Source organism: Leptopilina boulardi, unplaced genomic scaffold, assembly GCF_019393585.1.
Source record: "Leptopilina boulardi isolate dan_hultmark-lab unplaced genomic scaffold, ZJU_Lbou_2.1 LbouV2_316, whole genome shotgun sequence".
NCBI classification, from domain to species: Eukaryota; Metazoa; Arthropoda; class Insecta; order Hymenoptera; family Figitidae; genus Leptopilina; species Leptopilina boulardi.
In genome coordinates this window covers 1,394,077-1,409,013 of record NW_026137881.1, presented here as the reverse complement: position 1 = coordinate 1,409,013, position 14,937 = coordinate 1,394,077, and the positions used below count along the sequence as shown (strand labels likewise).

At 31.4% G+C, this 14,937-nt stretch overlaps 1 protein-coding gene across 2 annotated transcripts in view; it reads right to left on the bottom strand.

Annotated features, from left to right (window-relative positions):
• The window catches only part of LOC127284015 (protein outspread), a 336,175-nt gene extending 321,783 nt beyond the window's left edge, over window positions 1-14,392 (bottom strand). For both annotated transcript variants that reach the window (XM_051309278.1, XM_051309279.1), the window contains exon 1: window positions 13,071-14,392. In XM_051309278.1, the coding sequence (XP_051165235.1) occupies window positions 13,071-13,217 (147 nt within the window). In that variant the 5' untranslated portion in view covers window positions 13,218-14,392. The remainder of the gene's footprint in view (window positions 1-13,070) is intronic.
• Window positions 14,393-14,937: the final 545 nt, after the last annotated feature.

The following is a 14,937-nucleotide window of genomic DNA, read 5'->3' as shown; positions in this document are numbered from 1 at the left end:
AAGTATTTTTTTTTCTATCACACTACGCAACTAGAATTTAAATATCACTTTTTATATCTGAATATATAATTACCAGTGCGCCTATATATTTTTTTTCTCACAATTTCACGCATTTTATTTCCGAAACCAGAAAAATTATACAATTCTCTTATTATATTGTTAAAAAATAATTAACCGCATTGTATATATATATATATATATATATATATATATATATATATATTTAAATTGATTCTTTATATGTATTATATATGAAAGAGTAAATGTTTATTTATTTAAATAAGCAACGGCATCGCGAGCAACCACAAAGAACAATGGTATATGTACATATATATAGTATACATATATATACCTTGTAAATTATGGAATTTGCATAACTGACAAATTATGAGTAAAGATTCTCGCACGCAACACACGTGGTAATAACACGCATTAGAAATATATATTGAAAGAAACATTGGTTTGCGAAGCGGATAATAATTTACGCCGCGCGTATAACCGCCTACAACCCTCGAGGTTTTCAAGATAAAATATAACGTTTGTTCAAGGACCTTTGAACATCAATTGTGTCTCACCTTTATGATAAGCTAGACATATATATATTAATATAAATGAACAGATAATTAATCCATTTGAAATGCAAACTAATTTCATTTAGTCTTTTTTTTTCTTTAGTAAAAAATTAAGAAAATAAAAATCCGTAAACATTTTAGAGCTGACAATTAATTATATTATAGTACGTATTTACAAAAAAAAAAAATATAAATTGACACGTGCCAAATTTTTAAAAAATATATATCTAATTAGATAAGCCATTTATTAAATCAGTATTGAATTAACATTTTTAATTACTATATAATTAATCAATAATCATGAAGAGATAAATTCTGACAGAAAATGGAGAAAACAACTTTTGTATATACGTCATTGAAAACTCCCTCTGATTAACAAAATAGTAAGGAAAAAAACTAATTTGTATGTATATAAAGGTGCCACGGAGAAAAAATGCAAAAAACGAATAAAGTAAATTTTACTACTTTATAAAAGTAAAACCGTAACTGTTCGCAGTTTCTGTGCATTTTTGGCAATTTTTACACTACGGACAGTTCTGGTTTTACTTTAAGTATAGTAAAAGTTACTTTATTCCTATTTCCATTTTTCGTTGTGTATAAAAATATTGTTCCAATAATCAAATATTTAAGTTTCATTTTTAGGTTAAGTGTGCGAAACTGAATTCATTTTACTTTCGAAGCGTTTATATATTCCTCCATGTCCCATTTTCGGAGAAACACTGCACTAGTTCTTCATTCAACATTTTTGAATAATAATTAATATTCACTAACTAATATATCACTGTATTTAACAAAACTTTTCCACGATTAACTGTCCATGCGTTTTATTACTAAAACTAATGCATATTTGCTGCTACAGCTAAATCATTTTTCTCCGTGTGAAAAAATAAAAAATTCAAAACCTATATGTATGAATCACAAATTCAAGTAAAGAAGAAGAAATTTACAAAAAAAAAAAATTTTTTTATTGGTTTCTATTAAATTTCCTAGAAAGTGCTTGGAGGTTGTTCTTTCGAGATATTTGAAATACCTCGTGAAATAACAAAGTGTTCTAAGTAACATGTTATTGGCGCCTCTATATAAGAGAAAGAAAGATGCCAAAGGTGAAAATGAATAATGAACGGAAGGTGATCGATTGGTGAAGCGGATGCGTTGATGATCGTGCAGAAAGTATCGGCGGCGGGAATGTCATTATAAAGACGGATAGATCTCTCTCTCTCTCTCTCTCTCTCTCTCTCTCTCTCTCTCTCTCGCAACCACATCTTCGAGACATAATTTATACGACCCACGTCAAAAGAAGGAGGAGAGAGGATGAGGCTCTCCTTTTGCCAATTCAAGGCTGCGCCCACATTTTCAATTAACACTGTTTTTCTTCTTTTCCAATACAAAGTTTTTCTTTTTTTTCAGATATCCTTTTTTTTTGCCAACATATAGACAATACACGGTGGCATTTTCATTAAAATGATTGATGCTACCATTACCTTTCAATTGAGAAGGAATCGATTAATGCTGAACGTGAACAACTACATTAACAGAGATATATAACCTTGAAAATACCCACATTAGTAACCTTAAAAATGATCTAATTTTTGTTTTCAATTATGAAAAATTTTAAAATTTTGTTACTTGAAGTATTGGAATGTAACTACATAAAGAAGAAAGAAACATTAGTAAAATTTCCGAATGAAGAAAGAAGTATATATATATATACAATAAATCAGACAAGTAAGCATATCTCCGTAGCTGGAACTTATCGATCGGATAAATCGATACGAGATCGCGAAGTACTTAGTAGCAAGGTGGTTGGTGCATGGTGAGTTATCCAATCGAGCTAAGCATAAATAAGGCCATCTTATGGTGAGAGTGTATTATATAGCAGGTTGTTCGCGATGAGGGTAAGGTCACAATCGGGAGGTTCGTGGCGAAGGCTAATTGCCAGGTAAAACGATCCATCGATCGTTCAGGGTGTTTCAAGAAGCGAAGAACTGGATTACTATATAGTGAAGAAATAATCTCTAAATACTTTGTAATAATTACAGAATTAAAAACGATATTTTAGAGGTTTTTCATAAACCATTTTTTGAGATATTAAGAAACATTCAATGATAATAAAAATGGTGCCACTTTGTAAATAAAACATTCATTGCTTGCACATTTAGAAGCCTATCGCAATGTTCAAGTATACGCGTGTAATTAAATACAGCTATATCTAAATCAAAATGGAAATCAACTTTGGACGTTACAGATTTTGGTTTATGAAGATATATAAAAAAAAAATCGCAAAAACCCTTTCTTACATCTTGAAAATCAGTTTTTATCACCCATTTTTTCCCCACAGAAATACCATCAGTAATTTCAAATGACTGATTATGAATCTTATGAGCTGCTATAAGCTGCATATTATTATTAAACTATTTTCCTCGGATAAGTAAATCAAGTGTGATACTTATATGACTGATTTATTTTTATTGGACTCATCATCTAAGAACTCCAAAAAAAACATCATTATTTTAAAGAGGTGATTTAAAAAATGTTGACTAAAAACAGAAATCAATGGTTAAATATATATACGAAGACTTTATCGTTGGATCACTGAAAAGATATCGCTTCTGCTGAGATTAACTTGAAGCTCGCGATCTCCATAGTCATAACGATCGCAAATTATCCGTCCCTGGACCAAGCCACCCCGAACCTCTGATCGGTAGGCAATATCTCATAGAGTAGCCGACCTGTGTTTAGCCTATCACGAAGTGGATGTCCTTGTCGTGACCGTGAGGCTAATTGTTGGTATGGTGAACCAAGACGGCCGCACGAGAGAGGAAAACAAGCCGGAACATCCCAACGAGCACGAAAGATGACGCAGAGATGCTAAACGTGAGTTGCTATATATACTCTTCTCTCTCTCTCTCTCTCTCTCTCTCTCTCTCTCTCTCTCTCTCTCTCTCTCTCCCTTTCCTTTCTCCTCACATATACTAATTTCATACGGATATATACCTAAGGGAGATTCGCATTTCCGCTCTTTTATTTTCCGCAGTACACACGCGCGCGCTCCTCGTCGATACAAAGGATCATCAGATAAATCATCCTCGACTTGTGAGTCCTTAGCTCATAATTCACCAGTATATGGATGTTGCTCGAGAAACAACAAATCGTTGCTTCCTTAGCTCACTGAAATATGTGTGTCTATATGTTTTATGAATATTTCACTCAATGAAAATAATTTCGAATAATTTTTCATTTTTACCACTGTCAAAAGAATTGATAAAATTAAAAATATTGAAGAGTTTCTAAATTCAAATACTCCAATACAACCAAAGCAAAATTAGTTTTAGTACTAAAAATGGTCGAATACATAAACGTAATTGTTTGTTCGACTTGAAGTATAATATTTATACTTTCTGGTAGTTTGTGGCACACAAAAGTACTTAAAGCACAAGGTACTTGGTGGTATAAACATGTAGGAACAGGTTCACAAGGTACAGACAGTACGCGGAAATCGCATTACTGAGAACGCGGAATTCTCGATAGGCGAAACTCCGTAAATGTAAACTCGTCGAGATCAGTCATTGATGTACCCTCGAGCTTTCTCAGAAGAACCTAACCTTCTAGCGATTGCTTTCGTCGATTCTTTGTGTTACAACGATTGGAAAAATACATATAGCCATTGTCGACATCAAATGAAATTAATAAAATAAAAATCTTTTTCAACCTTCATTTGCATCCAGATTTACAATCCCTCGTTTAAAAAAAAAAAAACAAACATTTTTTTCTCTATGAAACAAAACCTCCAAGTGATTGGTAGGTAAAGATATGTCTCTCTCTCTAGAGAACCAGTTTTCAAAAGACACTGAAGGGTGGACTATCATTTCTTAAAATTAATGATTCAACTCTGCGGATTCGTTAATAATCATCGAGCATTTGTTAGTCTGTTCATTTCTTCTTTACGATATGCCAGGTCTCTCTCTCTCTCTCTCTCTCATATATGCGAGAAAGCCCTTGTCACTCGACGTTTCGTTCTTTCCTAAAGACATACAACACAGGGTCCTAAAAGAAACGAGTTCGCATATCTTATATACCAGTGAGAAATATTTCAACGAGGAGATCAAAAAGTATAACAATGTTGCGACGCCAAGAGCTATCAATTTTCGAGCTGCGTGTCTTAACTGCACAGTTACGATGCCAAGGGCAATTAATTGTCAACTGACTAGCCACTTGAAAAATAAGTTCTTTCTCTTTTTTTTTATTTCATTATATACTAAAACCAAACAGATAAGACAGTTCCTTTTTGCGAACAGGGATCTTCTAGAATAAAGTATGCAAAAAAAAAAGTGAATCCGCAACAAAAACTTCATTATCAATTTCCTTATATTTCATTTTTCCATAAACCTACGATTGAAATAAATAATGGATGGTAATTTAAAGGGAAAAAAAAGAAGAGGAAAAACAAGTGAAGTTATCTTGACTAAAGGATCTCTAAAAGGGGGAATATCATTAGACATATAGTGAACACTCATTGGATGTGAAATGGAGGAGGTTGTTGGGGTAGGTGGCAATGTGTGTAGCTCGTTTTCAATGAAGTCCTTATAAAGATGCAGTTTACTGGTAGACAAGGCTTCTATGGCAAATGGCGAAGTAGAGACGATGAAAAAGCGAAGCTCCAACTCGACTTCGTCGAAATAGAGAGGTCTTATATTGCTTCCTTCTCGCCCAGTTCCTCTCCTCTCTTTTGAGAGTTGAGCGCCTTCCCTTCACCAATCGTACGTTCGATTAATCACTACCAACGATCGATACGAGTCTTGTAGATGCGCACCGCAAACTAGCCCAACGTAAGATCCATTCACTGGAATGACGGTTTTCTCAAGGTAGCAATATAGCAACCAGCAGAAACGCGAGAGTCTTTCGTGCCGCTTGGTGACAAGTCGCGCGCTATACACCGTTACGCCATACTAAATTTACTGACGATTTCTTAAACATTTTCATAAATCATTATATGTTGCAATTGTTTTGACAATATTGCCAAGCTTCTAAGACACATATGAGAACTTCCAACGATCTCTTAAATATATCTCTTTAATATTATTTTCTCGATTTATCTATGCGCAAATCTGTCGATATATTTCTAACCACATTTTCTATATGTATATATGTTTAAAAAGATATTATAAAATCTTATAAAAATCCTATTCCGTTAGATCCTATTCAAACACCACCTTTTTACACATCTCAAAGACAAGAAAAAACACAAATTTTAGTAACGTGCGAAAATTAATATATACGTTACATAAAATCGTTTTGAGGGTATGCCTGACATTCTAAACTGTTGAAACTTGATATAGGTTATTTGGAAGTAAAACACGTATAAGATGAAAGATAAGAAATTGTAACAAATAAATTAAGACTTTATTGAACAATTATAATGTTAATTTGACAAACGTAGAATTGACTTTAATGTAGATTCTTTACTGAATTCTTTAAGTGAGCCGTACAAAGTTTAATGCTGTCCGCAGTACTATAATAGCACGACTGACAAAATTCTTCAACCCGGAATTGCACTCAGGTACCTCAAGTACCTGGTTTTTCCTTTCCACCTGAATTTTACTTAAAACCTTAAATATTTATAAATATCGTTGTATCCCCAACATAAACCTTCAAATGATAGTTGAAAAACTAAAATAGAATTATTTTTTCAAGTCAATTTATTTCTATTTTTGGAAATCTGTGTCTTTAAAGGACAACCCACAAGAACTTAAAATTTATAGTGGGGACAAGCCCATAAAAATGCAAGTTTGGATAAATAATTAATCAGTCATTCACAATTCTAAATTTTTCATTAAAAAGCAAAAGAACGACAGAGGTATTGCGCAAAATCATTATAGTTTTGTAGGCGAATCATCAATGAAAACTATTATTATTTTTATTTTTACTCTAAACTATATTCCAAATAGAAAAATAAAAATTCAATATTGAATTCCCATGAAAATTCAACATCAATTTGCACAAATTAGATATTATTCTCTAGCTCTAATTACTAAAATAATCACTCATCCCAACATTAGTTATTATTATATACTTTCATTTGAGCGAGATAGAGGTTAAGTGGCACATGGGAGCAGCAGTTTTTAAGAAAGCAATAAATCCTTCAGCGACTCATGTTAATATTTCACTCGCGATTGCTCGTATATTCTCACTTTGAAAAATGTAAGTGAATTGGAATTCTCGCGGCAAGTTAGTCAATGTCATATTTGCCTAACGTATTCTCATATATGCAAAATATATATATATATATTCGAATATACGACACGAAGAGGATGAGTGAAGCCGACTGAGTCAAGATATATGTATATGTTAACAGTATACCTTAAAAACATCATATATACATATATATATGTGTGGCAGTACTTGTGAATACCGAGCACGTACAAGGTAGAGGCATATCGTAACCAAAATAAGTATCAGGCAATCTCTCGCGCAACAATAGGCTCCTACAGTCGGCGCCATTCGAAAAAAAATACTTTCTGTCCGCCTTTGCTTGAAAAGAAATAATAATATATGCACAATGCACGATTTAATGCTTTTCGGGGTCAAAGTCTATAAAATATTAAACCTATTATAATAGTTCTTCTTTATCTCTTTCAATTTTTTTAATTTACAAATATCATTTTCTTAGCTTCATCAATAAAAAGCATTGATCATACTAATTTCGTCAGGCCATGACATTATTTGGATTACCATTACCATAGATTGTTTTATTATTCAATATCAAGTGAATTTCCGTATGTGAAAGACATTTTGAATTCAATTCTCTGTCGCGCACACGGTATATATGTATTGCAATGGACCACATTTTCTGTAAACTGGTTCATTTTCCTCTGTATTTGGCGTTTCTGAAAGTTGTGGTTTAATGGTAAAAGATCGAGTGGTGATTTGCAAATAACGAAGAAACGCCGCGATGCTAAATGGAGCCTACTCGTTACAGTCGTGAAACCGCGGTCAGATTATCTCACCACCTTGCACCAAATACGATATTTATAAATCACGTTGCTTACGTAATGCAGTCGTTTACAATCGTGATTAGCCAAGCCAAGGTAGACGTATGCGCGTGGATGCAAAAAAAAAAGAAATGGAAAAAAAAAATTTTAAACATATGGAGCTTATACATATACATATACGAGAAAACCGAGATTCCAATGGCAAACAAGATTAGGGCCGTTCTTTCTCTTTCCTTTTCTTTCTGCGGATAACTTTATATATTCTTCGATTAAGCACGCTGAGATATAGTTTTTTAAATTAATACTATATATCTGCCTACGGATTCATAATTCTTATGTGGATTTTCTTTTCGGTTCCCTTATCTCCCCCAAAATCCTAATTGACAGAATTCGAATCAATTTTCGATTACGTGTGCAACTAATAATAATTCAACATTATCAAAATCTTCAAGTTATTTCTACATTTCGATCATTCGAAAATCTACAAATTCAAATTTTATTTAGTTGTAGTTAACAAATTTTAATCCTTGAATTGTGTAAATCCCTATTTAATAGAAAATAATAATCAAAATCGTTCCGGAGTTATTGGATGAGAATCGAGGCCTTCCACTCTAAATCTGAATCAGTGAAATTTTCACTGATTTCAAATCAGTGGACGAGTTTTCCTTAATTCATCAGTGGAATTTCACTGACAATCAGTGGTTTTTACTGATTCTCAGTGAAATTCCACTGATGAATTAAAGAAAACTCGTCCACTGATTTGAAATCAGTTAAAATTTCACTGATTCAGATTTAGAGTGTATTTGAGGGATGAAATATTTATCAGTAGCAAATTATTATTATTTGAATATAGGATTATTTGATTCAAATATACAAAAATTCCTGATTCGAATAATTATTTTCTATATCGATAAAAATTATATGCTACAATATATTTATTTAATAATAACCAAGTAACCGATTATTATTTATTTGAATCGCATATATTCTTTCTTCACCGTCTACCAACTTTATGACCTGAAACGTATTGAATTATTTTTATATCTAAATTGAGAGTGGAAAATCAATGCGATTAATAAATACTTTGTTAATTTAATAGTAAAGTAATATGAAATTAAAAGTTATTTTCCAATAAAAACAATAATCTATTGGTACGACATTATATGTAGGTAATAGAATAAAATATTATAGGCAAAGCGATATACCGCACCCATTGACATTTTTCCGCGGTTGCTCGCATTCTCTGGCACCCACGTATTTGTATATATATATATGTATATATATATAATCAGAAATTTTTATCAAATAAGCATTTTTTTATGCATAACGTTCCTTTAAAAAAAAAGAAAAACAAAAAAAAATTTCTAATATTGAGTAAATACTTCTAGTGTGCCATAAGATTCGATCTTGATTCCCGTTACGGTCACGCATATAAAAACCGAAAACCAAATAAATGTTTGGCCACTTTTAGTGTCTTCCTAAAGTGCTTGAATTTTATACATCACGCAGTGGAACTCAATATATTTAGTGAGAATTGGTATTTTTTTCTATAGGTATTAAAATGTACCAATATATTGAGCACCGCTGATATTCGATATTGGGTATAAATATAAAAGAGGGATCTGATTCTTTATGTTCGAATTCGTTGGGTGATAAATCTGCATTGATGAAGTATATACAGCGGTTTTCGTGACCGCAAGCGGCAATGTTACTCTTTTTTTATATCAATATTTATATATCACGTCTTTAAACACATTTCTTTCGACATATTATATGAGAATAATAACTTGGTGAAAATTCCACGTATTTTCACACACACCTAGAAAACAGATTAAATCGTCAAAAAAAAAAAATATATATTTGAAATAACTTTTTCCTTATTGCAATTCAGTTCCTTCGGTCTGAAACGAATCAAAAAACGAACTTGGCGCCATCTACGAGGCACGAAAATATAGAATTAAATTTGAATGAAAAAAAATTGAATATACGAAATTTATTTTCCCTAATTTTAATTTACAAAATACCTTTATTAATTTAAAAAACGCACAAATAAAAAAATTGATACGTCATATATAGTTGAATATAGCTAATAAATATATCAATTAAAAACCATTTAAAGTTCAATATATAAAAAGAGGAATTTCAGACGTTTTGTTGACATCCAAGGAGGATTTAATCGCGGGTGAACGACCTAAGGTTCATGAGTGATCAAAGGAAGATGAGTACACGCGCGCCAGAGAGAAACAGACTTTTACGGCATGTAACGTGTAACTCACGTTGAGGTATATTAGTATATAATATAATACACGAAAAATAATTCACTAAATCGGAATTCGCATTAACAATTTTTTTTAACCTTCAAAATACTTTTCTTGGTAATAGCATTTTATTCCCCCTTCTATTCTTACATATAAGTCAAAAATTAAAAATTACTGATCCAAAAAAAGATTTAACTGAAACAAGTAAAACTTTTGCTACTATATAGTAAAACGTTTCGCGCTGTTCCAGGTAAATTTCTTTTTCCGTGATTGCAATTTTTTTTTAATAAAGAATATTTTTAAAATTTTTCGATATAAAATTGTGGAAAAAAATCATTGTAGGTAAAGAAAGAGAAAAAAAATTAAACAAGTAGGTGACATTTACAAAAAAAAGGGGGAAAGAGGATTAATATAAAAAGAAAAAATTATTTAAAGAACAGAAAACGATATAGAAGATACGAAATCGTAAAAGACGACGAAGCAACTTATTTTTTTTTTTCTTTTCTTCCTCTTGTGAGGAAGTGAGCAAGAGAAAGAAGAGAAGAAAGAGAGATCAAAAGAGAAAAAAGAAAGAGGGCGATTGGAATGCACCGGGACAGGTCGCAAGGCTGCTGACATTCCAAAATTCGCAAGAAGCACGAGCTAACAGAGGGCAAACAAGTTCAAAGTATAAATAGTATAGTCACAAAATTAAATCTCAAAAAGATTACGCCGAGAGTGTGATTGCGAGTATACACACAAAAACATCAAAAAGAAGGAGAGAATAGTATTTATAAAAAAATAAAGAATGCAGTTTTTTTTCTGAAAAAAAGTGCGTGCAAAGATTTTTAAACGAATCGCATTTTTCTCTACTGTATTCAAAAAGATATTATTCATTTGATCAAAATTAAAAAATTATTCAACTTTTTAAATATACTTCGTTTCTTTTTTTTACGAAAAAAGTAATAATTTCTCTATAAAATTGTAAATTACTAAAAAAAAAAAAATTCCAAAAATTTAAAGAGGAAATGCAATTGGATAAGATCTTTTTTTAGTTTAATACTTATCCATTTATTAATATAGTAACCCACCTACGTTTCAAGTCATAAAATTGATTTCAATCCGTTTTTACTACTGGCGTCACGGGCTTTACGAGCACCTTTTTTTATGTCATCTCAACGTCGTTTAAAATAGTCACAATATTTTAAAACATTTATAAAGATTTCATCTTATTAAAGGAAAATTTACTTTTTCTTCGAATTCACATGGTAGTTATCATAAATTCTTAATCTTTTTTCTCCATGAAGTTGGCGTTGACGCAGAGCTGAAAATTTTTTTTTCAAAGGACCAAAAATATCAAACTATGTCTTTTAAGGATTTTCAGTCCAAATAATATCCCCTATAACACGGAATATTCCGGAAATATTCCATCCATATTCCAGGAATATTAAAATGTCCGACCTTCGGAATATACCACTGAAATATTTAGGGAATATTCTATTGGAATATTTATGGAATGTTTCATTAAAATATTGAAGGAGTATTTCATTGGAATATGAGAGGATTTTTAGTGTTTAAGGATGTATTTGGGACAAAAATAAAGAAGTTTCAATTTAAAAAAAATTGGTTCTTGTCCTTTAAACTAATCTGAAAACGAAAAATTCGTTCGTTGATTCGTCGAATCAATGTTGGTAACTTCAGCGTCATAGGAATATTGCATCATAATATTGAGGGAATATTTAATTGAAACATTATACGAATATTTTTTTCGGAATACGCATTTTAAACTTATCAAAAGTTAATCAATTATTTGTAAATTTTTTATTTAAAAACAATTTTTTTATTGTTTCAAAATTTATTTTTCAGAATTAATTTATTAAAATACTGAAAGTATTTTATTTCAATGAAGACAAAATTAAAAAATTTCATAAGTTGTAGGTAGAAAACATTATAAAATCAGTAATAAAAGTTTGATTTTTCATTATTAAAAAAAAAATTCGTACAATGTTTCCATTAAATATTCCTTCAATATTCTGATAGAATATTCCTCCAACAATCCAACGGAATATTCCTCCAACATTCCAACGGAATATTCTCCAAATATTCCAATGGAATATTCCGAAGGTCGGACATTTTAATATTCCTGGAATATTTCCGGAATGTGAATGGAATATTTCGTGTTATTGGGATACCATGAAAAATACTTTTCAACGTATTATGTAGACCCAAAACATTTTTCAAAAATAATTTGATATTGTTCGTCTCGTGAAAAATAATTTTCGACGCCAAGTTAATGGAGGTGATATCTCTATAATATTTTCTAATGAATCTTTAATTATGCTTCGATAATATTTGTTATCTATAACAACGAACCTTCACTAACGACCCTAGCAATTGCTGATGGAACAATTCGAATTGTATGCGATTTGCTCCAAGTTAATTGTTGAATGTTTCGTGCCCATTTGGGTCACTTTGTGTATTTAGGAAAAACACCTTATTATAAAATTTTTTATTTACATGCGTTAAAGCAATAAAAGAAAAAAAAATCGTATAGCTTAAATACCAAGCGATAAACCAAAAATACTTTTGTACTGACTACAATCACATTTGTATAATACCAACAACCAGAATTGTGTTAAAAACAAATCCACCAATGATAATACCAAAATTGTTAATACAACAACACTTTTTCTTCATGCAGTTAAAAAAAAGTAACTTATGTAAAATTAAGTAGAAATAGCATTAATTATCACTTCCACTCTAAAAATTCTCTTTAAAAAAAAAAAAAAAAAAAAAAAACAGGTTTACTCGGAAAACTTGATCTTTAAATCGTAAACTAGAAATCTGAACAATTGTAACAAAAAAAAGGACTTGACTAATTTAATGGCTTTCAAGAATAGAAAGAGAGATCGAGTGGGACCCACAAAAATCCAGGGAAATTTATGATTGTCAGAGGTCAAGAATCAAGAGTGAGACTCAGTTTTATGGAGAGAGAGAGAGAATAACAATACAAAAACTCTCGCAGGCATAACATCAACAACAACAAGAAACCTGACACGGTTCTATTCCATTTAAATCTATATTAAGTTTTTTTTTTTTTTTGAAAAGGGTCTCAATCCTAGTTAGCAATGGAATTTGATGGTTGACAAGTATTGGTGTTAGAGAGAAAAAAAAATAGAAAGAGAGAGAGAGAGAGAAAAAAAAAAGATGCTGCGTTGAGTCAGAGCCGGTATATATATATATACAATTTAGAGTCCATCAACAAAACTCACCCTGTTGCATTCCAGAGCCTCAGCACTGTGCTCCTCTTTCTGTTTGAAGCAGCTGCTGCACTTGCTCTTGTTGAATATGTTTGGCGCGAACTTCCTGCACTCGGCGCCAGTGCCCCGAGCACCACCACACGCGGAACCTCCTGACATCTCGGTGCGAGGTCACAAAAATAAAATAACAACAACAATAATAAACCAAGAAAAAAAAAAGGCCCTTAGCGAACCGGCATCGCTCACTAGCCCTGACCGGTCGTCACTCTTCTCCCTTTTTCCACCCTGCACCACTCTTTCACTTCGATTTCTTTAGCGAATTCCTCCCCCTTTTGAAGATTCCCTGGGTGTATATATATATATATATATATGTCTTCGCCGATATCGCGAGAAAATCCAAGCAACACGAAAGGGTTCGTCGTTGTCGTTCGTTTCGTTGTTGTTTATTTCCAACTGGCACGTGAGACGTTTACGGTACTTCGACCTTGAAGTACGAGGTAACCTCGATACGAGGGTTTCTCTCTTGGAGTTCGCCGGATACTTCGATCGGTTTCACGTAATTTTAGTCCTCTTTTGCCTTATAGTCCGTACTTTATTTTCTTCTGATCTCTATACATATATATATATAGGTCCAGAGACTCGATTTTCTCATTTACCTCCAAGAGGCTCTCAACTCCAGTGCCGTCGAACTCGCGAGAATCTCAATAATTGTCATTGCGTTCACTTTTCAATTTTCCTTCATTCCCAGTAAAATACACTTACACTTATACACTTCACTTTCCACTGTGACAATATATTTCACACTTGAACCAAAACCCTTTCACATGTTTTAACCATGTGTTCCAAATTGTAAATAGATGAAAACACTTGTCATAACCTCAAAAATTCATATATACAATTTTATACAGTTAACCTCTAATTTTTTCTCTATTGAGCACAAAAGTGTAAAATACACACTACTAAAAATTTAAGTGGAGAAATAAAAAAACAAAAAACGTCCTCTTGTGTGAAAGACGTGGCGAGTTTTACCATCTCCTGTCACAATCACACAGAACCAGTCACTACAAACACGAGACAACCACTATAAAACAGTATTAAATTTACACGCAGCTATTATCCGTCCTCATTTTTTGAATCATAACCCGGCACATTATTTGTCCGAGGATTCTTTAATTTATTTACGTTTTGATACTCCATGACAGAACGCTCTTGCACGCATCCATCTGTGTATTGGAACTGTCGTAATTTAATTCCAATTCTCCCTCAAACAAAAACAAAACAATTAAAAAAAAAAGAAACAACGCTCAACTCATTCGCATGACCGCAGAACGCGAACTGAATCAAAACTTGAGATTGAATGCAGCATAGACCAAAGTGAAGTCCCCGCTTTTTCGACGCTGACGCACCATCTCTCGGTGAAAGTTTATACTAATGGAAGTGGCGGTGAATTTGAATACTTGACGCTTATTTATTTTTAATATTAATAATTAAATTTTTATTTAAATTCATTTATTATTCTATTAAATTAATTACTTACATAAATTAGTTGAATAAATTAATTAAAAAACTGTTATTAATGTTTACAAAAGACTATTAAGTAAAGGAATTAAAAAAAAAATACTTTTCCAAATTCAAAAAAACTAAATTATATAAAAAAATATTTTTTAAATTTTAATTTACAATTTTATTTATTAACTTTTTAAGTTTAAATTTTTATTTTCTTGATTTTTTAACTGAAGAAAAGTTTTTGATAATAGTAATAATAATAATAATAATAATAATAAAATAATAATAATAATAACAAAAATAATAATAATAATAAGAATATAGTAACAATAATAATATAAAAAAAAATGTTTTTTATTTAAAATGACAGAAT